The following is a 12452-nucleotide window of genomic DNA, read 5'->3' on the forward strand; positions in this document are numbered from 1 at the left end:
TTACCACCTTCGTCATCACCCACCATAGACTCAACCAATCAGAATACTCCTAACCTTGATCATATCACACCATCACCACCTCTCGTTACACGACATTCTGATAGAACCAAACAGCCTAATGTTCGACTTCGAGATTATCACCTATTCCACTCGACCAGCACTGCCCCTGCCCAGTCATCTTCCTCTTCAGGTATGCACCATCCTTTTTCTCGTTATATTTCTTACGCACAACTTGCAACAAATTATCGAAAAATTTTTTGTGATATTTCCATGCTCGTAGAACCCGTCACTTATGAACAGGCGGCATTGGATCCAAAATGGTGTCAAGCTATGGATGCAGAATTAAGAGCTCTTGAACAAAATAATACATGGACACTCACACGACTACCCGCTGGCCACCGTCAAATTTGTTGCAAATGGGTCTTCAAAATTAAATATAATTCTGATGGCACAGTTGAGCGCTATAAAGCGCGATTGGTAGCGAAAGGCTTCACTCAACGGGAAGGGATTGATTATAAAGAAACATTTGCTCCCGTAGCAAAGTTAACTACAGTCCGTTGTCTTCTTGCGGTTGCTGCAACACATAATTGGCCCCTTTACCACATGGATGTTGAAAATGCTTTCCTTCATGGTGAGTTATTTGAAGAAGTTTACATGCAGTTACCTCCTGGATTTCCTCGACAGGGGGAGACACCTTTGGTATGTCGACTCAATAAGTCCCTATATGGCCTCAAACAAGCGTCTTGAAGCTGGTTTCATAAATTTTCTGAAAGCATTCAGCAAGGCGGTTTTCATCAATCTAGAGCTGACTATTCACTTTTCACCAAAGTATCTGGTAACTCATTCACAGCAATACTTATTTATGTTGATGACATGATCATAACTGGAAATGACAACAATGAAATAGCTGATCTTAAAAAGTTCCTTCATGCAAAATTTTGAATCAAAGATCTCGGCCAATTGCGTTACTTTCTCGGGATTGAAGTTGCTCGTTCCGCCAAGGGCATATCGATATCTCAATGAAAATACACACTTGACATCTTAGACGAGGCTGGTTTACTAGGGGCTAAGCCACTATCAACTCCTATGGAAGAGAATATTCGGCTTTTACCCACAGAAGGAGAAGTATTGAGGAATCCATCTGTTTATAGGAGATTGGTCGGACGACTCATCTATCTCACCATCACAAGGCCAGAAATAAGTTATTCAGTTCATGTTTTAAGTCAGTTTATGCAAGAACCAAGAAAGCCACATTTAGATGCAGTTCACCATCTTCTGAGGTATCTTAAAGGAGCACCGGGACAAGGACTACTCTATCCAGCCAATGGAAACTTACTGCTGAGGGGATTTTGTGATGTAGATTGGGCCCGATGTACAACCACTAGGCGATCTGTAACTGGTTATTGCATTTTCCTTGGAGGGGCTCTCATTTCATGGAAAACCAAGAAACAAATTACAGTGTCAAGGTCTTCGGCAGAATCCGAATATCGAGCCATGGCATCCATTACTTGCGAGCTCACATGGCTCAAGTATTTGTTGAGCGACTTACAAATAAAACATCAAGAGGCAGCCAAGTTATTTTGTGATAGTGAAGCGGCACTACATATTGCAGCCAATCCAGTATATCACGAACGTACTAAGCATATAGAAATCGATTGTCATGTTGTTCGTGAAAGAATTCAATCTTGTGAGATAGTAACTGCTCATGTTTCATCTAACTGTCAAGTTGCCGATTTATTCACCAAGCCACTCAATTACTCAAATTTTCATTCTCTTCTTGACAAGTTCGGCGTCATTGACATACACACTCCAACTTGAGGGGGAGTATTAGGAAAAGATACAAATTGCATTCTATTTGGGAGTAGATCATCCGATGCACAACCACCGGGATATGATTATCTTAATTTAGGATTGTGTATATTTTGTTTATTTTACTTTTCATCTTTCCATTTCATAGCGCATAAGCTTGTAATATATATATGCGCAAAGTCTATAATACAAAACTATCAATTCCATAATATAGAAAAGCATGACTTCATTCCATTTTATTTTCCCATCATTTAATTTCTTAGTTTTCATGACCACCCTCCTAAACTGACCCTAAGGAACCCTCCTAGACCCAAGAACCAATTGGCAGCAGACTCGATCAAGCCATGAACAGAAATATCATCAAACTTGAGTCATCTTACTCAAAAACGTGAAACATGCATGAACAATAAAAAGTCTCCTTCGAAACTGAAAAACGCATGCATTAACAGATCAATCATGTAAAAATCAGTGTACTACGATTTAAACGGTGAGCAAGAAGGGATTCGAAACGTGCCTTGTTGAAGATTTGGACCAAAACAAAGAAATCAACGCGTATCGGGCTCGCCGGGACGAACGACTTGAAAATCCTTGCCGAAAAATCTCAAGAAAATTGTCTGTGATGCGTTCTTGACGATGGAAATTTTTTTGAAGATTTATGGAGGCGGCTAAAAGAGTTTTGGCGTGAGATAGGGATAGAGTTTTAGGGAGAATAATTTAGGTTAAATCTTTAATATAATGATGCTTAGGATAATAACTAATTATTGTATTAATAAAATAAATTTAAAAACTCTTAATCATCATAAATTATCTGATTTATAACCTTAAATCCCGAAACATAAAATAATTGGATTTTTAAAGCTTGATAAAAGTCATTAAAATGACTTATTTTGGGTAAAAACGGACAATTAAATATTTATATATATAAATACCATAATTTTCTTAAAATCTTACCTTAAAATAATATTTTAAGGCTCCTAAAAATCTCATAAAATATTTTGGGTGAAAACTAACATCTCGTCCGTCCACGGTCCCGCCTACGCGATCATAAAATAAACTTTCTCAAATAAATTCATAAATAACATCATACCGATTTAAATGCCGAAACAATATTTAAAACATTCCAATAAATCACATAATTCACATAATAACATATAAAATTAATTTAACACATTTTCACATTATTTTAAAATTATTAAATCTCCTAGTTATGCATGCGGATTTACGTAGCAAATTTCCGGACGTTACAATTCTCTCCCCCTTAAATGGAATTTCGTCCTCGAAATTTGATTTAACTTAGTCGTCTAATAACACATGACTAAAATTTTTCAAAACTAATTTTCAAACTTAAATCTCAAAAACATAACTTAATTTATATATCTAAAATTCAACTTAAATCTCAAAAAAAAATTCTACTTGTCAAACTTAAATATAAAATCATAACTTAATCTACAAATCTAAGTGTCAAACTTACGTCTCATAAATTATCAAACTTAATTTTCTAAACATATATCATTCTAGTCATCCTGGTGTGTAACGCGTCTCAGAAGCATACTCTAATTTCCATAAATTCTCTACGTAACTGCATTGCATCACTAAGTATTTTTAACTTTAATACTGTCATAACTTAAAATTCTCATTTTCATAAATCATTAAAACAAAAATCATGTATCCCATGCATAAAACATAATTTAAAACATTTAAAACTTATCAGATTATTCTTTGACTTATCAGCATGTATACGTGTGATATGCAAATAATTTCAGAAAAATTGAACAGAGAAGCCGAGATCTTTTCTTTTCTTTGAAATTTTAATTTTCAAATCGCCGTAACTTTTGATCCGATTGTCCGATTTCAATTCCGAAAAGAGTTCTGGAATCCTCGCGATGAGGGCTTCGATCTAGTGTAAGTATTTGTTTCTTTCGGCATGTTCTAAAGATTGAAATATTGCAGAGATCAGATTTTTATGCTCGATGCATGTTCTTCAACATTTATACTTGGTATATTCCAAACCGAATCGACGAACGGCTATCGTTTGGGTTTGTTATGATTTCCAGCAGGTGTTTTGACTTGTATAGCTTATGATTATGCTGGTTTTCGATGGTTTATGACTGAGTTGAATTGATTAGAAGTTGCATATGAAGTTAAAATGGTTTCGATATTATGTCGGTTCCCGATTTTCAATCGCTACGCCGTTAATTCATGTTTTGAGACTGTTTTGATAGCTGGTGATTGAGCTGAGACGTTCTTAGAGATTTTGTTGACGTTGTAGTATTTTTATTCTTCAGTTTCAAACGAGCTTTGAAGGCTAACGATTCAAGAACTTGAATTCGAACCGAAGAAGACGAAGTTGAGGTTGAAGTTATTTTGATTGAAGATATATTGATGATTTTGAATCGATTTTGAATGAATGTTTTGATGTTATATTTCAGATTTGAAGTGTTCAAACCCGACAACATAAGAAGGTATAAGAAGACATCGCAAGTCAGAGATTTGTAACTCGAGAATGAAGCTTCTTGAGTTGTCCCGCCTAAACCACATACTTGTTTATCGTTTTGATTTTGTATGATATTGTCGATCCATATCAGATAGTGGATCTTTGAGTTTGAGTCGATATGATTATGATATGATAGTATATTGAATTGATTCTATGCCAAGATCTGAAGCAATCTTATTTTCTAGTCCAGAATGATTACGATAGATGGATATCCATGTGAAGATCGTTTACGAATCTTGATGGAAACGACGCTTTATGAATCAATTCTTAATCGATATATGCGTTATTTACTCTATTGTTGAGTCGATTATGATTAGAGTTGATATGATTTATTTAACGCTTTATATGTCGATTATACTGGGAATGATTTCTCACCGGAGTTTATCCGGTTGTTTTTTTGTTTTGTATGTGTGCATGGCAACAGATGGGGCAGGATCTGGCCAAAGTTGATGAGGGTGGCTTATGAGAGAGTCTAGAGATGTGGACTCAGGTTGTTGTAGGTGAAATGATGTATATTAAGTCTAGAAAGCTTGTTAGAAAAAACTCTAGATGATGTGTTTCGAGAAATTGATGAACATCTTGTATAATTTCATGCTTTTGTTGGATTCAAACCTTAAGTGTTGTGTATAATCTACTTATATGCATGTTTAGATGTTGTTCTTTGTATTTATACATGATCTAGACTTGTTAGATATGGATTGGAATGATAAAATTTTGATGCTGAAAAACAGAGCAAGGGACTGCTCAAAGCTGAGCTCGGTCTGCTCTTTTTGGCAGACCGAGCGCAGCCCCTGATTTTCCAACATGAAGGTTGGGTTAAGAAGGGGCGCTCGGTCGCCAGTTTTTAACTGACCGAGCGCACCCTAGGTTGAAAAAAACAAATTTGTTTGTTCTTATTCCTTCTTTGTGTAATTAATGATGTTTAATTACTAATTGCCCTAAGAATGAGATTAGCAACCTGAGGCCCCACAACATGTGGTATCAGAGATGACGTTGCTCTTGGACGTAGATTGAATTATAGTGACTGAGCGGGGTAGATCGAGTCTTCTATTCTGATTTATATATTCTTGAAGCATGTTTATTATCTGAACTGATTTACAGCTTTAAGAATTGCATGTTATTTGTTTATCTGATGTGATTGAAAGCATGTCTTGAATGCGACTGAATCAGAACTCGATCTCTTGAGAAGGCATTGTGTGCTTATCAGAGGCGGACTGAAACAGATTTTTTATATCTGGAATTGAATTTTACACTAATCTGTTGATTATCAGATAAGCCTCCCCGACCAGCACCGAATACTAGACGTACTATGGCAGTGAATCATCCAGAACAGACTAATGCTGCACAGGTACCAGTAACAGCACCTGAAGTAGGACAAGGTAGTACTTCTGCTGATACGATGAGTGGTGATGCCAATCCGATGAAAAAATTGCTGAAATGATTTCATTCCTTCAAACCACCGAATTTACAAGGAACTGAGAACGCTGTGGATTGTGAGAATTGGCTAGAGGATATTGAGCAGCTATTTGAATCCCTCGATTATACAGATGATCGCCATGTGAGACTGGTGATTCATCAACTACACGAACTTGCAAAGAGTTGGTGGATAGCGACGAAGAAGACATATGAACATCAAGGTACAGTTATCACATGGTCGGTATTTAAAATTTCTTTCTATCAGCGATTCTTTCCTGTTTCTTATCGTAAGGACAAGGGAGCGGAGTTTGCAAGTTTGCAACAGGGACCGATGAATATCGAAAAATATGTTGCAAAGTTCACTATCCTATTGAAGTTTGCTCCACATATTGCTGTCAGTAATGAAGCTCAAGCCTATCAATTTATAAATGTCTTGAATCCAGCTGTGTTCACTCTTGTAAATTCGGGACGACCAAATAACTTTTCCGATACTCTGAATTGTGCAAAGGGAGCTGAATCAGGGATACTGAGGCAACGAGGAGCACAGTTTGTGCCACAGCCAATGAAACCACCGCAAGAACAGCCACAAATTCCACCACCACCTCGATTTGATGCAGGAGGTAGTAGCAGTGGCAAGAATAATTTCTTCAAGGGTAAAAACAAACAGTTTAAACGTCCAAGTAGTAGCTCCTCTAGTTCGAGTGGATCCAGACAGTTTAGAGGTGGACAAAAATCTGGTACTTCTGATGTCTACTGTTTTAAATGTGGAGGATGTCACACCAATGAGCAGTGCCGAGGAGTGTTTGGCCATTGTCATATTTGCCAACAACCGGGTCATTTCGCGAGAGTATGCCCACAGCGAGGTTCTGGAAGTGCTCAGGGTGCTGGATCATCTCGATCAGTGACACAGCCGGAGAGGCAAGCATCCTCAGTGCATTCATTCCAACCTCATCCATCGTCACAGAGCCATGCTGGAGGAAGTCAAGCTGGGAGCCAGCAGCAGCGGCAACAGGCTCGAGTGTTTGCATTGACTGAGGAGCAAGCACAAGCTGCAACAGATGATGTGATTCCAGGTAACTGTTTCATTTCTAGTTATCCTGTCTATGTCTTATTCGATACTGGTGCATCACATACATTTATATCAGAGCAATTTGTTGCATTACATGAATTGCCTGTTGAACCCTTAGCTACTGTCATGTCTATTTCATCACCTTTGGGCAGAGGTATTATATCGATGAAGTCTTTCAAAAATTGTACATTGCAGTTTGAGGGTCATGAGATTGAGATTGATTGTGTTGTACTCGGTTTATCTGATTTTGATTGTATAATCGGTATCGATATGCTAACCAAGTACAGAGCTACAGTTGATTGCTTTCACAAGATTGTGAGGTTTAGACCGGAGATGGCTGATGAGTGGAAATTTAACGTTAAGGGTTCACGAGCCAGAATTCCCTTGATAATCTGTGTTTTCCATGACTAATCTATTGCAGAAAGGGGCAGAGAGATTTCTGATTTACGCAGTTGATGTACTGAAGACTAGCCCAAAATTGGTTGATTTTCCAGTGGTTAGTGAATTCGCTGATGTTTTCCTTGACGAGATTCTGGGATTGCCTCCATTTCGAGAGGTAGACTTCAGTATTGAATTAATGCCAGGTACACAACCCATATCGAAAGCACCTTATCGTATGGCACCAATTGAATTGAAAGAACTGAAAGAACAGCTTGAAGATCTGTTAGGCAAAGGTTATATCAAACCGAGTGTTTCTCCTTGGGGTGCTCCGTTTTTTTTTGTTAGAAAGAAAGACGGATCGATGAGGTTATATATTGACTACCGGCAATTGAACAAGGCAACGGTAAAGAATCGCTATCCTTTACCTTGTATAGATGATTTATTTGATCAATTGCAGGGTTCGTCAGTATATTCGAAGATTGATTTACGATCTGGCTATCATCAACTGAGGGTAAGAGATGAAGATATCCATAAGACTGCATTTAGAACCAGGTATGACCATTATGAATTTATAGTCATGCCTTTTGGTCTAACGAATGCACCAGCAGTATTTATGGGATTGATGAATAAAGTATTTCAAAAGTATCTAGATGATTGCGTGATCATATTTATCGATGATATTTTGATATACTCTAAGAACTTGTGTGATCATGCCGACCACTTAAGAACAGTTTTGAAGACGTTGAGAGAGGAGAAACTGTATGATAAGTTATCCAAATGCGAGTTTTGGTTGAAACAGGTGGTATTTATGGGTCATATTATTTCAGGAGATGGTATTTCAGTTGATCCGAGTAAAGTTAAAGCTGTGATCAATTGGCAGAGACCGACATTTGTGCCAGAAATCAAAAGTTTAATGGGCTTGGCAGGATATTATCGCCGATTTATCCGAGATTTCTCGTCTATTTCAAAGCCTATTACACAGCTTACACAGAAGAATGCACCGTTTGTGTGGTCTAAAGCATGTGAAACTAGTTTTCTAGAGCTGAAGAGAATATTGACTACAACTCCAGTCTTGATAATCCCTTCAGGTACTGGTGATTTTGTTGTTTATTGTGATGCTTCTCACCGAGGTTTGGGATGTGTTTTGATGCAGAAAAGACATGTTGTCTCTTATGCTTCTCGACAACTGAAACCACATGAAGTCAGATATCCAATTCATGATCTTGAATTGGCAGCGATCGTCTTTGCATTGAAGATCTGGCAACATTATTTATATGGTGAGATATTCGAAATCTTTTCTGATCACAAGAGTTTGAAATATCTGTTTTCACAATCTGAACTGAATATGAGACAAAGAAGATGGCTCGATTTATTGAAAGATTTTGATTGTGAAATCAAATATTATCCAGGGAAGTCAAATGCAGCAGCAGATGCCCTAAGTAGGAAGGTATGTGCTTTATCCTTGTCTACTATAGGTGTATCTAATATGATTGAAGATTGCTGTATTTCTGGATATATATTTGAGATAGATAGGAGACCGATGAGAATATATGCTATCAGTGTTGAGCCAGAACTGTTGATTCGAATCAAAGAAGCACAGAAATCTGATTTGAATGTTCAGAGGTCGATTGAAATGATCAGATCAGGACATCAGTCTGAGTATAAGGTTAGTGATGATGATATTATGTATGTGAATAACCGAATTGTTGTTCCCGATCTTTCAGATTTGAAACAGAGTATTTTGAAAGAAGCCCATTGTAGTCGATTCAGTATTCACCCTAGAGGAAGAAAAATGTACAATGACTTGAAGAATCAAAACTGGTGGAAACAAATGAAGTCTGATGTGACTGAATTTGTATCCAAATGTTTGAACTGCCAATAGGTGAAGGCTGAGAGAAAGAAGCCTGGAGGTTTATTGCAGAGTTTATCTGTTCCTGAATGGAAATGTGATCACATTTCCATGGATTTTGTGACAAAGTTACCACGATCATCACGAGGATGGGATGCTGTTTGGATGATCATTGACAGGTTGACGGAATCTGCGTGTTTTATTCCCTACCGAATGACTTATCGTCATGATCAAATGGCAGATCCCTATATTCGAGAAGTGGTAAGACTGCACGGTGTGCCAAAGTCGATTGTATCTGATCGTGATCCTAGATTTACTTCACACTTTTGGCATAGCCTACAGGAAGCTCTAGGTACGCGTTTACATTTAAGTACTGCTTATCATCCTCAAACCGACGGACAATATGAACGAACTATTCAAACTCTTGAGGATATGCTTAGAGCTGTAGTACTTGATTTTGGTACTACATGGCAAGATTCCATACTACTTGTGGAGTTTTCTTATAACAACAGCTATCAAACGAGTATAGAGATGGCTCCATTTGAAGCATTGTATGGGAAGAAGTGTCAATTGCCATTGTATTGGGATGATGTGTCAGAGGTGCCTGAATTGGGACCAGATATGATCAGACAGATGACTGAGAAGGTAAAGTTGATACAGCAGAGAATGAGAACAGCGCAGCATAGACAAGCCAGATATGCAAATGTTTGACGTCGGCCATTATCTTTTGAACAGGGAGATAGATTGTTCTTGAAGATTTTACCGTTCAGGGGCACAGTTAGATTTGGAAAGCGAGGAAAGTTATCTCCACGATTTATTGGGTCGTATGAGATACTCGAGAAGATAGGCAATCTTTCTTATCGACTCGCTCTCCCTACATTTTATCTGGTATACACGATGTATTTCATGTATCGATGCTTCGCAAATATCAACCTGACGAAGCTCATATCTTGGAACCTGATGAAGCTGAGTTGGATGAGACTCTTAGCTATTTTGAATAGCCGATTCAGATACTTGATCGAAAGAAAAAGCAACTCCGAACGAAGACCATTCCATTGGTGAAGATTCAATGGAGTCGGCACGGAGTTGAAGAGGCGGCGTGAGAAGTTGAAGAGGACATGAGGCAGAGATTTCCCTACCTATTTCACGGATGTGAGTTCTTATTCAGTTTTCTGTTAATCTGATTCTTATGTGTATACAGACTGCATATCTTGACTGCTTATGAATTCGAGGACGAACTCATGCCTTAGTGGGGGAGAAATGTAAGGCCCGGGGTTATTTAATTTTAATCCGAGTATATTTAATTTGAGAATTTTTTAGAGTTTAGATTTAAATTCTAATATTCTTAAATTAATTAGGATTGAAATTGAATTAAAATAAGGGTCGAGGGCTGAATTGCAATTTCTAAAGAATTGAGGGGCTAAAATGCAATTTGGCTTGAAGTTATCAGATTATTCTTTGACTTATCAGCATGTATACGTGTGATATGCAAATAATTTCAGAAAAATTGAACAGAGAAGCCGAGATCTTTTCTTTTCTTTGAAATTTTGATTTTCAAATCGCCGCAACTTTTGATCCGATTGTCCGATTTCGATTCCGAAAAGAGTTCTGGAATCCTCGCGGCGAGGGCTTCGATCTAGTGTAAGTATTTGTTTCTTTCGGCATGTTCTGAAGATTGAAATATTGCAGAGATCAGATTTTTATGCTCGATGCATGTTCTTGAACATTTATACTTAGTATATTCCAAACCGAATCGACGAACGGCTATAGTTTGGGTTTGTTATGATTTCCAGCAGGTGTTTCGACTTGTATAGCTTATGATTATGCTGGTTTTCGATGGTTTATGACTGAGTTGAATTGATTAGAAGTTGCATATGAAGTTAGAATTGTTTCGATATTATGTCGGTTCCCGATTTTCAATCGCTACGCCGTTAATTCATGTTTTGAGACTGTTTTGATAGCTGGTGATTGAGCTGAGACGTTCTTAGAGATGTTTTTGATGTTGTAGTATTTTTATTCTTCAGTTTCAGACGAGCTTTGAAGGCTACCGATTCAAGAACTTGAATTCGAACCGAAGAAGACGAAGTTGAGGTTGAAGTTATTTTGATTGAAGATATATTGATGATTTTGAATCGATTTTGAATGAATGTTTTGATGTTATATTTTAGATTTGAAGTGTTCAAACCCGACAACATAAGAAGGTATAAGACGACATCGCAAGTCAGAGATTTGTAACTCGAGAATGAAGCTTCTTGAGTTGTTCCGCCTAAACCACATACTTGTTTATCATTTTGATTTTGTATGATGTTGTCGATCCATCTCAGGTAGTGGATCTTTGAGTTTGAGTCGATATGATTACGATATGATAGTATATTGAATTGATTCTATGCCAAGATCTGAGGCGATCTTATTTTCTAGTCCAGAATGACTACGATAGATGGATATCCATGTGAAGATCGTTTACATATCTTGATGGCAACAACGTTTTATGAATCAATTCTTAATCAATATATGCGTTATTTACTCTATTGTTGAGTTGATTATGATTAGAGTTGATATGATTTATTTAACACTTTATATGTCGATTATACTGGGAATGATTTCTCACCGGAGTTTATCCGGTTGTTACTTTATTTTGTATGTGTGCATGGCAACAGATGGGGCAAGAGCTGGCCAAAGTCGACGAGGGTAGCTTATGAGAGAGTCTAGAGATGTGGACTCGGGTTGTTGTAGGTGAAATGATGTATATTATGTCCAGAAAGCTTGTTAGAAAACACTCTAGATGATGTGTTTGGAGAAATTGATGAACATCTTGTATAATTTCATGCTTTTGTTGGATTCAAACCTTAAGTGCGTTGTATCATCTACTTATATGCATGTTTAGATGTTGTTCTTTATATTTATACATGATCTAGACTTGTTAGATATGGATTGGAATTAGGGGTGAGCAAAACTTCGGTTAAACCGAATTAACCGACCGAACCGAGCCAATTCGGAAATTCGGTTCGGTTATTTCGATAATTCGGTTTGGACATTCAAAAAATCTCGATTATTTCGATTTATTCGGCTCGGTTACGGTTTTCAAAATTTTAAAATCGGTTAATCGAATTAACCGATATATTTAATACTATTATTTTATAATTTTTAAATATTTATAATATTGGACACATTTATTTTAATCTTAAAATACTTAACCCTAATTTCTAGAAAGCTCCGCCCCCATTCAGTCTTTCTCTCTCGAGTCTCGTCTGGTCTCTTGCCGTTTCCACTCTCGCTTTCATCCATCTCTCGAATCTCATCGCCGATTGAGCCTCTGGCTATCTCCACTCTCTGTTCATCTTTCTGGTAAGATTTATTAATATTTCCCATTACCCATTAGGCGATTGTTGTAATAATCAGTGGAGGGATGGCTCCCTAAAACACTTTGTCGTGTT

The 12452-nt window shown here is 37.4% G+C and overlaps 1 protein-coding gene across 1 annotated transcript; it reads left to right on the top strand.

Annotated features, from left to right (window-relative positions):
* The first annotated feature begins 1086 nt into the window (after positions 1–1086).
* On the top strand, positions 1087–1818 carry LOC140889812 (secreted RxLR effector protein 161-like). The gene has a single exon (XM_073297541.1). The coding sequence runs from the start codon at positions 1087–1089 to the stop codon at positions 1816–1818; it is 732 nt and encodes a 243-aa protein (XP_073153642.1).
* Positions 1819–12452: the final 10634 nt, after the last annotated feature.

This window comes from Henckelia pumila, chromosome 3 (assembly GCF_033568475.1).
Source record: "Henckelia pumila isolate YLH828 chromosome 3, ASM3356847v2, whole genome shotgun sequence".
Taxonomy (NCBI): Eukaryota; Viridiplantae; Streptophyta; class Magnoliopsida; order Lamiales; family Gesneriaceae; genus Henckelia; species Henckelia pumila.

What these genes read in the sequence shown, in the direction of transcription:
- LOC140889812 (XM_073297541.1), top strand. Translation starts at nt 1,087, where the DNA reads ATGGAAGAGAATATTCGGCTTTTACCCACAGAAGGAGAAGTATTGAGG.